This window comes from Rutidosis leptorrhynchoides, chromosome 9 (assembly GCF_046630445.1).
Source record: "Rutidosis leptorrhynchoides isolate AG116_Rl617_1_P2 chromosome 9, CSIRO_AGI_Rlap_v1, whole genome shotgun sequence".
Classification (NCBI taxonomy): Eukaryota; Viridiplantae; Streptophyta; class Magnoliopsida; order Asterales; family Asteraceae; genus Rutidosis; species Rutidosis leptorrhynchoides.
The window spans coordinates 179736648-179754024 of NC_092341.1; the positions used below are offsets into that span (position 1 = coordinate 179736648).

The window sequence follows — 17377 nt, forward strand, 5'->3', positions numbered from 1 at the left end:
TGACTTTTAAAGCATGTTTATTCTCAGGTGAATACTAAGAGCTTCTGCTGTTGAATACTAAAATAAGGACAAGATTTGGAGTCCATGTTTGTATGATATTGTGTAAAAACTGCATTCAAGAAACTGATTTCGATGTAACATATTTGTATTGTAAACCATTATGTAATGGTTGTGTGTAAACAGGATATTTTAGATTATCATTATTTGATAATCTACGTAAAGCTTTTTAAACCTTTATTTATGAAATAAAGGTTTGTTTTAAAAATGAATGCAGTCTTTGAAAAATGTCTCATATAGAGATCAAAACCTCGCAACGAAATCAATTAATATGGAACGTTTTTAATCAATAAGAACGGAACATTTCAATATAGAGGTCAAGTACCTCGCGATGTAACCAAATGTAATGTATTCGTCCAGATGGACAAGGACGGGTCGTTAGAATCGCCTGGTTTTAGCTACTTAATCTTTCTTAGTCCCTGCGCATTATTACAAATGTGAGTTCCATAACCAGTATCAAATACCCATGAATTACTAGAGAAAGCAAATAGTTCTATCATATAGATACCTGAGGTGCTAGCATTGCTAGCCTTTGTCTTCTTCAGCTCTGCAAGGTAAGTCGGGCAGTTTCGCTTCCAATGACCAATTTCTCCACAATGGAAACAAGTGGCATCTTTGGTAGTTTTTTCTTTCTTCTAGACAGAATCCTTTGGGACAAACTTTTTGCCTTTGTAGTTGCCTTGACTCTTAGGTTTGCCTTTACCTTTGCCTTTGCCTTGTGATTTCTTGATTTTTTCTTCCCGAATCATGAGGACTTCAGAGGTTTTGGATGGAATATTCTTCTCGGCAATCTTAAGCATTAAATGCAACTCCGAGATAGATTTCTCCAAATTATTCATATTGTAGTTCAAGATGAACGTGTCATATGACTTTAGTAGTAAGTTGAGGATCAAGTTTATTGCCAACTCAGGACCAATGGAGATCCAAGCCTCTCAAGTTGATCTATGTAGTTCTTCATTTTTAGAACATAAGAGCTTACAGATGTCCCCTCTGTTATCTTTCATGCGTGTAACGCTCTGACAGTTTCAAAGCGTTGTTTCCTAGCTTGTTGCTGGAACATTTCCTTTAGCTGCTTAAGCAACTCAAAGGCATCATGATGTTCCAGGTTCTTTTGCAAGTCTGGAATCATGGTGGCTAACATGAGGCATGCTACCTCTGTGGAGTCATCCACATGCTTAGTCCAAGTATCTCGGATGCTCTTAGTGGCATTAGCAGGGGGTTCCTCGGGAATGGGTCCATCAAGTATATACAACTTCTTTCCGACTTTGAGAACAATTCTCAAATTATGATACCAGTCTAAGAAGTTCGTATCATTGAGTTTTTCCTTCTCTAAGACAGATCTTAGAGAAAGGTGGTGAACGGGTGTAGTTGCATTGGGTGACATCTACAAAATTAACAAAGTTCTTTTAGTATTTTAATATTTGATCCTTTAATAATTGATTACCCTAAATTTCTTATGAAAAATTAATTTGTAAAAGGCTAGAATCAAGTTACATTTAACCTTGAGTGGTTGGCTGATGCTCTCTCCACTAAGTTTAAATCAACAAGGTAGGTAGCGATTACCAATTGCAAGTCTAATACAATTTCTATATCTTAATGGGATCCTTAACAACAATTGTCAACTGGTATGTTTAATCCCATCTATGCCTTGGGCATCTTGTGTTTGGCTGATGCTCTCTCCACAAGAAGCACCAATTAAGTTGTCCTATTTAAAACTAACGGTGTTCGGTCCAAGACTGTCATGGGGATCGCGAAACACCATCTCGGTAATCACAAGACGACCGTGGTAGTTGGCTGATGCTCTCTCCACAATGACGTACATATGACAAGCGAGTGTCTTAAAAAGGATGGCATAAACTTACATTTTAAAAGGGATTTTGTGTTTTATATTATTTCAATTTGACAAAACATTTCGTATAATAATTGTTGCATGCATTCAACAATATATTATACGTATACTTTAGATAAAATCATATTTTTTATGTTGCTCTTGAGTTTATAGAATCTCTATTTTAGTCACTCACGGCGTGTCCAATTTTAAACTAATATACTATATTAATATGTATATATTGAGCGCGTTAACTTAAGACCAATTTTAGTTGCTAATAAAACTCATTTTATTTAAAACTTTATACAAGAGTTTGGTTTAAATTTATTAAATTCATAATTTATTAAAATTCATAATTTCAATGTTAACTTTGAGCTTTATGTAAAAACTCCTTTTTATTAAAACTCATTTTATAATTTTACGAAAAACCATTTTTAAAATTATATATAAATTTACCAAACTCTTATTTGTGTTTGATTTGTTTAAAAAAAATTATTTTATAGCATGCAAATATCCTATATTCAAACACGCAACATACAAACATAAACACAACAATTAATAGGTGCATAGCCAAGCCTTTTCCTAATCAGTTTTCGTGAGCCAAACGAAGGGACTGGGTCAATCTAAGGACATAACAAATATCCATGCTCCATTGTGATGTCTTGAAGCTCCCACTTGCCTAGTCAACATTTGGTGTTGCAAATGGCTCCAAAATTGCTTAGAACTACATCTTGAATTTTCTTCATGTCTTGTTACATTTTTATAGATAAAATATACAAGTCTACACTAATACTTTTACATCTCAAAATTAAACAAAACATGAAAAATAAAATTATTACAAACCATTATAAATGAAAGAATAATTTACAACCCAATCGAATTTCAACACAACTAAACATTACAAAATGGTCTAAAGGCTTTCTATGCACCATGTAACTTAATATATCAACTAGTATATATATAGCAACTTCTTTAACCATACATACATGTAAAAGGAATGGTTGTAGCAAATAAAATAACTAAGTTGCATTTTAGAAATCTATAACTTTTCCGTTTTAGAAAAAAAAATGTTGTTCATTTCTAATAATAAGAACAAGTTCTTATTGTATATAACATAAGTTTCTTAACACATGCAAAAGCGGCTCTTGTACCACTGAAGGGGTTTGTATGAAATTTCATTAAAGTATTTAGCAGCGGAAGCATGTACAACAATTTTTAAACCTTTCAAAAACTCCCCACCAAGGATCCAATTGCATGTTGTTAAGAAAACTAAATAATAAATAGTGAGTTTAAAGACTACAACCTTTGAAGACTTTGAACTTGAGAAGTTATGGATGCTAAGAATTTAGGAACCAAAGTAGCCTCCCTCTATCGGTAATCCACACTTGAGCAAAGTTCCAATACCAAATGGATGCTAGTCCTTCTCAACCACTAATAAGAAAAAGGATGAAGAACAATCTACTATCCTTTTACTTTTAATTATCTTACTTGAACTACTAACCCTTTAGTAACTTAAAAGAGTTATATGAAAGTAATTTGTATGTAAGAAGTATGAAAGAAAATGCTTGCACTATTTCATTTTAAGTGTACGTATATGTATATTGCATATGTAAGTTGATTAGCCTTTTAATAAGTGTCACTACACTTAAAATACATAAAGCAAAAGCTAACAACAAATGCTAGACAAAATGATATCATAAAGTTTATTCTTCCATCAACTCCATATGCAAAGATGGTGTGTAAAGGTGTTTATGACATGGCCACCTCTTTAACTTAATCCATTCATTTGTCCTATATATTTTTCAAACAAATATGACATACACTCTTAAATGTTACGTGGAACATTACTAGACTATGTGCATATATTGATACTTCACAACACATAATTATTTTATCCAAATAATAATGTTATCTTACAAATTATGGTTAATCATATATATAAATCACATTTGAATATATACTTAGTAGATAATTTCTCTTTATGTGTGACCCTATAGGTTCATATGTTATTAGTAGTGTAGACATAAGTTATGACTTGGGCATTAATAACCAACAGACAGGACTAGCACATCCGTTTGACGTTGTTCGAAGTGTAGTGTGGACTATCCTAGAGACAATCATACTTTTAGCTGTTAGTTTCTCCTCCTTCAATTCAATTCTTCAAGAAAGGTATAATCTTTAAACTCCCTTGTTATTTATTTATTTAACCGTATAAATCATATGGATCAGTTTTGGTGATTTATTTTTAATATAATTAATACTCTTTCGCTTAAATTATTCTTATTATTATATGAAGGTACATGATAATAATTAATTAGAAAATCGTTTTTTTAAAACCCTAAATCACCAACAGTGGTATCAAGAGCCTCTTATATTTTTATACGGTTAGTAATTTCATGAGTGGTTGTTTTGTTAATGGCTTGTGTATAAATTTACATGCTTTATTTTTTTATATCCATGGCCAAGACATGCATCTTGTGCTATGGAGCAAGCTATAGTTATTGTCATGATCATGTTATTATTATGATGATATATTTGTACATAGCCGATGAAAACCTAGACCGTGTGTATGTGTTGTGATCTTGAATGTTTGTAGTTGTATGGATGCCATTGTTTTGTGGCTATTTATTGATGTAATTTAATCTTTTATTTTGGGAGGCCGTTTTGAGCCAATTATGTAATTTACAATTCTAGTTTAGTTGTATTTAATTTTATAATTAAATGTAACCTTCATGATGGAATAAAAGACTTGAAGTGAACGGAACTTGACCAGCAAGACACACTTGCAGTAAAGTCGTTTGACAAAAGATGTAAGAGATGCGGTAAAAGAGCACATTTGGTCATCATGAGATTTTGACGCAAGTGGGAGCTTCTAGGGTTTACGTTTGTGATTTTCCCTTTAGTTAACCGCTTGGTTCTCATAATGGCTCGTGAGACCATGCATAGGATTTTCATCGGTTGAGGCTATGCACATACTTATTATGTTTTATTTTGTTTGGTTGGATTTTATATTTTATATGATTGTGTATAATTTGCCATGCAACAACAAAAATCAAAACGTAATTAAAATCAAGTTAAAATGTTTTTAACTTGTGAGGCGAATATTATGCATGTGATCATCATCACACAGCCGATTACTTCCTCCCTCCCTGCTCATGTTTGTCGAACATCATCACACACACAACACCATCAAATTTTGCTTTTTAGATTAAACCTTGAACACGAGAATTGTAATTCGCATCGATAGCCACACATTGGTATAAGTAATTTCGTGATCAAAGGTATAATTCTATGAACCCTAATTGTTATAATCTGATTTTGATGAAGTTTCATAGTGTATGATGTCAATTGCTCAAGTCTATACGCGTACATGTAATTTACTTACGTTAATTTGTTCGTTTGATGTGATTAGGGTTAATCCCGAATTTGTTTTGCATGGTTACAGAAACTTAAAGTTGTTGAATGTTAAATATTATTACATTTTTAGAATCCTTTCAAAAAATTAATAACTATAGGCTTTGGAATTGCCTATTTTCGTTACCGTATGTGCAAGTTATGATTAAATGAAGTTTTGTTGACGAATCTGTGATTAATACGAATTATGGAAAAATTATTAAGGAATTGAGTTATGAACTAATCACCATTGTGTAGAGAATTTAGAAACATTCAATTTAGACTGAAGCGGTTTGTATGAAATTTCATTAAACTATTTAGCAGCGGAATGTACAACAATTTTTAAACCTTTCAAAAACTCCCCACCAAGGTTCCAATTGCTTGTTGTTAAGAAAACTAAATAATAAATAGTGAGTTTAAAGACTACAACCTTTGAAGACTTTGAACTTGAGAAGTTATGGATGCTAAGAATTTAGGAACCAAAGTAGCCTCCCTCTATCGGTAATCCACACTTGAGCAAAGTTTCAATACCAAATGGATGCTAGTCCTTCTCAACCGCTAATAAGAAAAAGGATGAAGAACAATCTACTATCCTTTTACTTTTAATTATCTTACTTGAACAACTAACACTTTAGTAACTTAAAAGAGTTATATGAAAGTAATTTGTATGTAAGAAGTATGAAAGAAAATGCTTGCACTATTTCATTTTAAGTGCACGTATATGTATATTGCATATGTAAGTTGATTAGCCTTTTAATAAGTGTCACTACACTTAAAAAACATAAAGCAAAAGCTAACAACAAATGCTAGACAAAATGATATCATAAAGTTTATTCTTCCATCAACTCCATATGCAAAGATGGTGTGTAAAGGTGTTTATGACATGGCCACCTCTTTAACTTAATCCATTCATTTGTCGCATATATTTGTCAAACAAATATAACATACACTCTTAAATGTTACGTGGAACATTACTAGACTATGTGCATATATTGATACGTCACTACACATAATTATTTTATCCAAATAATAATGTTATCATACAAATTATGGTTAATCATATATATAAATCACATTTGAATATATACTTGGTAGATAATTTCTCTTTGTGTGTGACCCTATATGTTCATATGTTATTAGTAGTGTAGACATAAGTTATGTCTTGGGCATTAATAACCAATAGACGGGACTAGCACATCCGTTTGACGTTGTTCGAAGTGTAGTGTGGACTACCCTAGAGACAATCATACTTTTGGTTGTTAGTTTCTCCTCCTTCAATCCGATTCTTCAAGAAAGGTATAATCTTTAAACTCCCTTGTTATTTATTTATTTAACCGTATAAATCATATGGATCCGTTTTGGTGATTTATTATTAATATAATTAATATGCTTCCGCTTAAATTATTCTTATTATTATATGAAGGTACATAATAATAATTAATTAGAAAATCGTTTTCTTAAAACCCTAAATCACCAACAGTGGTATCAAGAGCCTCTTATATTTTTACACGGTTAGTAATTTCATGAGTGGTTGTTTTGTGAATGGCTTGTGTATAAATTTACATGCTTTATTTTTTTATATCCATTGCCAAGACATGCATCTTGTGCTATGGAGCAAGCCATAGTTATTGTCATGATCATGTTATTATTATGATGATATATTTGTGCATAGCCGATGAAAACCTAGACCGTGTGTATGTGTTGTGATCTTGAATGTTTGTAGTTGTATGGATGCCATTGTTTTGTGGCCATTTATTGATGTAATTTAATCTTTTATTTTGGGAGGCCATTTTGAGCCAATTATGTAATTTACAATTCTAGTTTAGTTGTATTTAATTTTTTAATTAAATGTAACCTCCATGATGGAATAAAAGACTTGAAGTGAACGGAACTTGACCAGCATGACACACTTGCAGTAAAGTCGTTTGACAAAAGATGTAAGAGATGCGGTAAAAGAGCACATTTGGTCATCATGAGATTTTGACGCAAGTGGGAGCTTCTAGGGTTTACGTTTGTGATTTTCCCTTTAGTTGATCACTTGGTTCTCATAATGGCTCGTGAGACCAAGCATAGGATTTTCATCGGTTGAGGCTATGCACATACTTATTATGTTTTATTTTGTTTGGTTGGATTTTATATGTTATGTGATTGTGTATAATTTGCCATGTGACAACAAAAATCAAAACATAATTAAAATCAAGTTAAAAGGTTTTTAACTTGTGAGGCGAATATTATGCATGTGATCATCATCACACAGCGGATTACTTCCTCCCTCCCTGCTCATGTTTGTCGATCATCATCACACACACAACACCATCAAATTGTGCTTTTTAGATTAAACCTTCAACACGAGAATTGTAATTCGCATTGATAGCCACACATTGGTATAAGTAATTTCGTGATCAAAGGTATAATTCTATGAACCTTAATTGTTATAAATCTGATTTTGATGAAGTTTCATAGTGTATGATGTCAATTGCTCAAGTCTATATGCGTACATGTAATTTACTTGCGTTAATTTGTTCGTTTGATGTGATTAGGGTTAATCCCGAATTTGTTTTGCATGGTTACAGAAAATTAAATTTGTTGAATGTTAAATATTATTACATTTTTAGAATCCTCTCGAAAAATTAATAAATTTAGGCTTTGGAATTTCCTATTTTCGTTACCGTATGTGCAAGTTATGATTAAATGAAGTTTTGTTGACGAATCTGTGATTAATATGAATTATGGAAAAATTATTAAGGAATTGAGTTATGAAATGATCACCATTGTGTAGATAATTTAGAAACATTCAATTTGGACTAGGATATCATGCTATTTGGAGTTGTAATGCTCACGTTATGCCTAAACGAATGTTCTTGACAAAACTAGTTTGCTCGATAGCTTAAAACAGATTTTAGAATCAATTTTAAATGTGATATTGAATTAAGTCTTTGCATATCTGTAAAATTCATATGTTTTAGATAGCTTTTCATCTAGGCCTTTTGTTATTTGGATTTGTATAGCTTGCGTAATGTGTAGCTTGCGTAATGTGCGTGCGAAAATGATAACCTAAATTCTGTCTGAATCTGTTAAGTATGCACCTTTAGCCCTATAAGTTGAGTTGTGAGTAGTTTGAGGACTTGATCTTCTGGATATTTTTAATTTATATGATATGTGACTAAATTCTAGCTTATGGAAAACCTTGAAACCCGATACATTATGCACAATGAAGCCAAAGTTTTGAAAACTACTGATTTGGACTGAAACAGAATGCTTGACATGTCGGAATAAACTGTACTAATTGGCTAAACCAAATCATCTCATCTTTTGATATGTGGTAGTTTAACTTGTCCTTGAAATTTATCCACTGACCTTTCTTGATTTTCATGCTCCTAGCTCCGGTTATGACCATTTTGCGATTGATTCGCAGATTGAAACTTATTTCATGCAACGTATTTTGTGAATATGATTATGTGTTTCATGCTAAGGATATAATTTTGAACTTGTGAATGGTTATAAAATGACTATTGAACATTTACATGTCTTAAGTGGAACTTGATTGTCATATTTGTATATGTGTTTTACTTGCACACTACTTAACATGCGGTATGACAACGAAGTCGGAAATCGATGAAACTTGAAACCGAAACTGAAAATGCATGATATGAACCAAGTTTGATTATTTGACCAAGATTTGACATGAAACTACTGAGGTGTTGACTTTGGTTGACCACTTTGACCAAGTTTGACTTTTGTTTGACTTTGGTTGACTTTTGTTAACTTGCTTGAACTAGTTGACTATGTGTTGACTTTTACATTGAAACGCGTCGGTCCGAGAAATAGGACCACTTACGCTATGAAGTAGATATTATATATGATATATCTATTGACCAACCTAAACACGAATATCTAGGTTGCATTACTCGGCCGTAAACCGTACAAGCTATTTTTTCTTACTTTTCATACCGAGCTTTTCAAAGGTGAGTCTACAGTCCCACTTTTTACATATTTTTTTCTGGGATAAGAATACACGCTGATTACATTTACATTTTTCAAATGTTTTTACGTTTGACATGAGTACCATTATACTTATTGATTTATTGTTCACAAAGCCCCTGGCTTGAATACTTTTATTACTTTCGGTTAGGCACAATTTAGATGGACGGATTCGTTAGGTTAGACAAACCTCACCCTACTATAACTGTGGCGCATTTACTTTGAACTTTATGTATGCTCGAACAAGTGTATACGTTTTATGGGGTAAAGGATAAGTGTAGTGTATACTATACGCAGATCTTTATGCTAGTATTCAAGTGCTCATGGATTATGTACTGTTTGCAACGTTGTGTTATGCTTATTGAAATCTCGTGGTCAAATGCAAATGAACTATTTTTCTGAATACTGTTTTTCTGATATTGTTTTACATACTTAAACCTGTAGATTCACCAACAATTTTGTTGACCTGTTTTTGCGTGTTTTGTTCTCAGGTCCATAAGAGGTACTAGCTTTCGCTATTTGTTTGATGCTTTGGTCTGGCAGTGGAGTCAGCATGATTTAATAAAGACATTAATTACTTTCGCATTTAAACTTTTGCATTTGTATAATACTATTGGCTTGTGGTTACGATCACAATAGTATTACTTATTGGTTATTGACTTAAAGTCAATTATTTTAATAAAATTAAATGCGAATGCTTTTGAAACGTCTCATTTAGAGGGCGTAACTGTTACTGTGGGTACTATGATTAACACGCTGTCAGATGGGAATTTGGCGGGGTGTTATAATTGGTATCAGAGCTAACGGTTCACAGGGAACTAGGATTTGCATTAGTGTATCTGATCGAGTCATTAGAACACTTTAGCGAGTCTGTACTATGACCTAAACTTAGTCACTATATGATTACTTATTGATTATACTTTGTATCTAACTGATTTTCTTTCTCAAATTGTTCTTGTACTACTGAGATATATGACGCATTCATCAGGAAATTCAAACAATTCAAGTGTGGCACCTGCACCTGCTCTGGCACCTGATAACCCTGCACCTGCCCCAATGCCTAATCATCCCGTTAACATTCTTGTTATGGATTTAATCCATACAAATGGAACCTGTTTATACGACATCGTGTGGATGCTCTCAGTGATATCATAAAAGTTTACCCGCATCCCGAAGTGATCGAGGGATTACATGAAAAAGTGAAGTCTATGAATGAGTACCTGTATGAGATTGAGGCTAGATTTCTCACGCAAGAAAAGCTGAATGAAATACAGGCTTCTAGGATATCTGAGCTATAGGCAGCTCTAACCAAGAATAAGGGTGATGGATTAGCTTTTCACACTAGGCAGGGGAAGAAGTGAAGGAGTCATTTGACTTAGGACTTTCTTCTTCTCATTCTTCATCATTCTTCCCACTAATTTTGCGTAAGACTTACCGGGTGGTTTAAACCGGGCTATTAGTACTTAACATTTATTTAGGTTGGATTTTTTACTTTTGTATTACTTTTTGATTATGGTGGATTACTTTATCATTTATGAATAATTACTTACCTTTATATTGTGTGGTATTACATATTTAACTACTCGATGTTATGTGATAGATAATTACATGTGTTGTAGGAACACTACTATGATTATCACTGTTGTCACTACCCAATACCATTACCACTGCTATCACTACATAACACTAGTGTCACTACTATCGTTACTGTCACTAGTGTCACTACTGTTACTACTTGCCACTACTAGTACTACTTACCACTACTTCTCACTACTAAGAATCTCTTCGTATTATTATTATTTACTAGTCTTCACTACTCATTGCTAGTATATTTTTATATATAGCGTTGTTTTGACACTGACCTGGTGTATTTTTCTGTGTTGAAGATCATGCCTCCGAAGGTATCTATAGCGGCACAAATCAGGAGACTTGTCAACGAAGGTATCGCGACAGAGATGTAGTGACCCGAACTTTTCCATGTTTATATATATTAATTGAGATTGATATTTACATGATTAAATGTTTCCAACATGTTAAGCAATCAAACTTGTTAAGACTTGATTAATTGAAATATGTTTCATATAGACAATTGACCACCCAAGTTGACCGGTGATTCACGAACGTTAAAACTTACAAAAACTATATGATGACATATATATGGATATATATATATAGTTAACATGATACTATGATAAGTAAACATATCATTAAGTATATTAACAATGAACTACATATGTAAAAACAAGACTACTAACTTAATGATTTTTAAACGAGACATATATGTAACGATTATCGTTGTAAAGACATTTAATGTATATATATCATATTAAGAGATATTCATACATGATAATATCATGATAATATAATAATTTAAAATCTCATTTGATATTATAAACATTGGGTTAACAACATTTAACAAGATCGTTAACCTAAAGGTTTCAAAACAACACTTACATGTAACGACTAACGATGACTTAACGACTCAGTTAAAATGTATATACATGTAGTGTTTTAATATGTATTTATACACTTTTGAAAGACTTCAATACACTTATCAAAATACTTCTACTTAACAAAAATGCTTACAATTACATCCTCGTTCAGTTTCATCAACAATTCTACTCGTATGCACCCGTATTCGTACTCGTACAATACACAGATTTTAGATGTATGTACTATTGGTATATACACTCCAATGATCAGCTCTTAGCAGCCCATGTGAGTCACCTAACACATGTGGGAACCATCATTTGGCAACTAGCATGAAATATCTCATAAAATTACAAAAATATGAGTAATCATTCATGACTTATTTACATGAAAACAAAATTACATATCCTTTATATCTAATCCATACACCAACGACCAAAAACACCTACAAACACTTTCATTCTTCAATTTTCTTCATCTAATTGATCTCTCTCAAGTTCTATCTTCAAGTTCTAAGTGTTCTTCATATATTTTACAAGTTCTAGTTACATAAAATCAAGAATACTTTCAAGTTTGCTAGCTCACTTCCAATCTTGTAAGGTGATCATCCAACCTCAATAAATCTTTGTTTCTTACAGTAGGTTATCATTCTAATACAAGGTAATAATCATATTCAAACTTTGGTTCAATTTCTATAACTATAACAATCTTATTTCAAGTGATGATCTTACTTGAACTTGTTTTCGTGTCATGATTCTGCTTCAAGAACTTCGAGCCATCCAAGGATCCGTTGAAGCTAGATCCATTTTTCTCTTTTCCAGTAGGTTTATCCAAGGAACTTAATATAGTAATGATGTTCATAACATCATTCGATTCATACATATAAAGCTATCTTATTCGAAGGTTTAAACTTGTAATCACTAGAACATAGTTTAGTTAATTCTAAACTTGTTCGCAAACAAAAGTTAATCCTTCTAACTTGAATTTTAAAATCAACTAAACACATGTTCTATATCTATATGATATGCTAACTTAATGATTTAAAACCTGGAAACACGAAAAACACCGTAAAACCGGATTTACGCCGTCGTAGTAACACCGCGGGCTGTTTTGGGTTAGTTAATTAAAAACTATGATAAACTTTGATTTAAAAGTAGTTATTCTGAGAAAATGATTTTTATTATGAACATGAAACTATATCCAAAAATTATGGTTAAACTCAAAGTGGAAGTATGTTTTCTAAAATGGTCATCTAGACGTCGTTCTTTTCGACTGAAATGACTACCTTTACAAAAACGACTTGTAACTTATTTTTCCGACTATAAACTTATACTTTTTATGTTTAGATTCATAAAATAGAGTTCAATATAAAACCATAGCAATTTGATTCACTCAAAACGGATTTAAAATGAAGAAGTTATGGGTAAAACAAGATTGGATAATTTTTCTCATTTTAGCTACGTGAAAATTGGTAACAAATCTATTCCAACCATAACTTAATCAACTTGTATTGTATATTATGTAATCTTGAGATACCATAGACACGTATACAATGTTTCGACCTATCATGTCGACACATCTATATATATTTCGGAACAACCATAGACACTCTATATGTGAATGTTGGAGTTAGCTATACAGGGTTGAGGTTGATTCCAAAATATATATAGTTTGAGTTGTGATCAATACTGAGATACATATACACTGGGTCGTGGATTGATTCAAGATAATATTTATCGATTTATTTCTGTACATCTAACTGTGGACAACTAGTTGTAGGTTACTAACGAGGACAGCTGACTTAATAAACTTAAAACATCAAAATATATTAAAAGTGTTGTAAATATATTTTGAACATACTTTGATATATATGTATATATTGTTATAGGTTCGTGAATCAACCAGTGGCCAAGTCTTACTTCCCGACGAAGTAAAAAAATCTGTGAAAGTGAGTTATAGTCCCACTTTTAAAATCTAATATTTTTGGGATGAGAATACATGCAGGTTTTATAAATGATTTACAAAATAGACACAAGTACGTGAAACTACATTCTATGGTTGAATTATCGAAATCGAATATGTCCCTTTTTATTAAGTCTGGTAATCTAAGAATTAGGGAACAGACACCCTAATTGACGCGAATCCTAAAGATAGATCTATTGGGCCTAACAAACCCCATCCAAAGTACCGGATGCTTTAGTACTTTGAAATTTATATCATATCCGAAGGGTGTCCCTGAATGATGGGGATATTCTTATATATGCATCTTGTTAATGTCGGTTACCAGGTGTTCACCATATGAATGATTTTTATCTCTATGTATGGGATGTGTATTGAAATATGAAATCTTGTGGTCTATTATTATGATTTGATATATATAGGTTAAACCTATAACTCACCAACATTTTTGTTGACGTTTAAAGCATGTTTATTCTCAGGTGAATACTAAGAGCTTCCGCTGTTGCATACTAAAATAAGGACAAGATTTGGAGTCCATGTTTGTATGATATTGTGTAAAAACTGCATTCAAGAAACTGATTTCGATGTAACATATTTGTATTGTAAACCATTATGTAATGGTCGTGTGTAAACAGGATATTTTAGATTATCATTATTTGATAATCTACGTAAAGCTTTTTAAACCTTTATTTATGAAATAAAGGTTATGGTTTGTTTTAAAAATGAATGCAGTCTTTGAAAAACGTCTCATATAGAGGTCAAAACCTCGCAACGAAATCAATTAATATGGAACGTTTTTAATCAATAAGAACGGGACATTTCAGTTGGTATCAGAGTGTTGGTCTTAGAGAACCAGAATTTTGCATTAGTGTGTCTTATCGAGTTGGTTAGGATGCATTAGTGAGTCTGGACTTCGACCATGTTTACTTGAAAAATGATTGCTTAACAAATTTTGTTGGAAACTATATATTTTTAACATGTGAATATTATGCGATATATTAATCTCTTAACGCGTTTGATATTATGTGATAGATGTCTACCTCTAGAACAAGTCCCATTAACTCACCTAATAATAATGAAGAGTCAAATGTAAATTGGAATGATTCGTAGACTGATTCACAAGTTCCCGAAGAGGAACCGGAAGAAGAGTCGGAACTGGAATAAGAATCGGAACCGGAAGAAGAATCGGAACTGGAAGAAGAAATAGAACCGGTGGGGGAAATAATAAAACGGTTAAGTAAAAGAGAATCCTCAACCAACCGACCAAGGTTAATTATGGTCAATGGTGTTTCCGCCAAGGAAGCAAAATATTGGGAGGATTACCAATTCTCCGATGAATCGGATTCCGACGAGAATTCCGATGATGTTATAGAAATTACCCCAACTGAATTTAAAAAGGCAAAAGAAAATAATAAGGGAAAGGGCATAAAAATAGAGATATCTAATTCCAACCCCGATGAACTTTATATGTATCGTCGACCCCCGAAGTCCTTAAGTTGTAACAATGACCCGGGAACCTCTAAACCACCAGGTTTTTCTAAACCAATGTGGACAACGACGGCTCGTATTAGGGGAACATCATATATCCCTAGAAACTTGGCAAAATGAACCAAAACCGAAGAAGAAGAAACGAGCGAGTCGGAATAAGATAGTTGTATTCGTGTGGTGTAATATATGTAATATAGCGTGCTTATGCTTTATGATATATGTAAAAATTGCTTGTATTAATAAGTATTTTTTTTATGAATCTAACTCTTGTCTATTTTACAGTTTAAAAACACAAAATGGATAGACAACCCAATATTTTAAGAGACCTACCCGGAGACATGATTGATGAAATCTTGTCTAGAGTCTGTCAGAATTCCTCGGCACAACTATTTAAGGCGAGATCAGTTTGTAAGACATTCGAAGAACGTTCCAAGAATGTCTTGGTTTATAAGAGACTTTCGTTTGAAAGATGGGGGATATCACATTGGGAAACCCATAAGTTACGATGTGTTTACTTTGACGCATATATTGCAGGGAACCCAAATGCTATTTTACGCAACGGGTTAAGAAATTATTTTGACTCAATATATCCGAATATTGGACTTCGTGATTTAGAAAAAGCGGCTAACATGCAACATAAAGAAGCATGTTATGCTTATGGATTAGTAATGTTCGCTTCTCACCAAAGTGAGAACAAGAACATCGGGCTACAACTATTAAACAAAACGTTTCCACAAGTGATGGAGTCGGTAATTGGGATAAGAAATGAGGTTTTTAGATTGTTACGGGACTGTTGGACATTACGTAACCCTCGTCCCTTTGACGACGTTACAACACGCTGTCTTATCAACGGCCATAACGGTTATGTTCCACAAGACCAAGGATGGGAAGTAGTCCTAGTAAAACCAGAATGCATGACTTGTTTCTGGACGTATGAATTACGTGTCTTTATTGCCTTTGCTGAACGACTTGTGTACTAGCTAGAATTATCTTCACACCTATCTTGTATCAAATTTATTGTGTGCTATATTTCATGCTATATGTAAAATAAGCGGTATTGTAAGTTTGTAAAATATTGTGTAAAAGTTTGAACGCGAAATATTATTATAATCAGTTTTTCATATAGAATTGTAGTAGTTGAATTGTATATTAGCTACTAAGTATGAACTTAACGGGTAGGTACTACCCGAATTTAAACTTATAAAACGCTAATATGAAGAAAAAGCTTTTATAAATGAGTTCATATTATGCTACGAAATACTATTAACTACTCTTAATATTCTGTATGATTAACTTGTTCCATTTGACTATTTTGAAGGAAATGGCACCGACTACTCGACACACCGTGAATATGAATGAAGAGGAATTCCGTACTTTTCTAGCTTCAAACATAGCCGCAGTACAGGCTGCGCTACATACCAACAATAACCTTGGATCTAGCAGTACAGGAAATCGTGTAGGATGCACCTACAAAGAATTCACTGCCTGCAAACCTTTGGAATTTGATGGAACCGAAGGACCGATCGGATTGAAACGATGGACCGAGAAGGTCGAATCGGTGTTTGCCATAAGTAAGTGTACTGAAGAGGACAAAGTGAAGTATGCTACGCATACCTTCACAGGTTCTACGTTAATATGGTGGAATACCTATCTAGAGCAAGTGGGACAAGATGATGCGTACGCACTACAGTGGTCAGCATTCAAGCACCTGATGAACGAGAAGTACCGTCCCAGAACCGAGGTCAATAAGCTCAAGACAGAACTTAGAGGGTTATGAACCGAAGGATTTGATATTACCACGTACGAAAGACGATTCACAGAATTGTGCCTATTGTGTCCGGGAGCGTTCGAAGATGAGGAAGAGAAGATCGACGCGTTTGTGAAAGGATTACCGGAAAGAATCCAAGAAGATATAAGTTCACACGAGCCCGCCTCCATACAACAGGCATGTAGAATGGCTCACAAACTAGTGAACCAAATTGAAGAAAGAATTAAAGAACAGACTGCTGAAGAGGCCAATGTGAAGCAAGTTAAAAGAAAGTGGGAGGAAAACGGTGATAAGAATCACCAATACAACAACAACAGCAATTACAACAATAATCGCAACAATTATCCCAACAATCGCAACATCAATCGCAACTACAACAAACGGCCCAACAACAACAACAACAACAACAACAGCAACTACAACAATCATCCCAACAACAATAATAACCGCAACAACAACAACAATCAGAAGCA

The 17377-nt window shown here is 33.2% G+C and overlaps 1 protein-coding gene across 1 annotated transcript; it reads right to left on the reverse strand.

The window, feature by feature from the left end:
• Positions 1 to 455: 455 nt before the first annotated feature.
• Positions 456 to 896, reverse strand: LOC139868476 (uncharacterized). The gene is made up of 2 exons (XM_071856811.1): positions 761 to 896; positions 456 to 646 (listed from the first exon to the last, which is right to left on the reverse strand). Exons 1-2 carry the CDS (start codon positions 894 to 896, stop codon positions 456 to 458), a joined length of 327 nt encoding a protein of 108 aa, XP_071712912.1.
• Between the last annotated feature and the right edge of the window lie 16481 nt (positions 897 to 17377).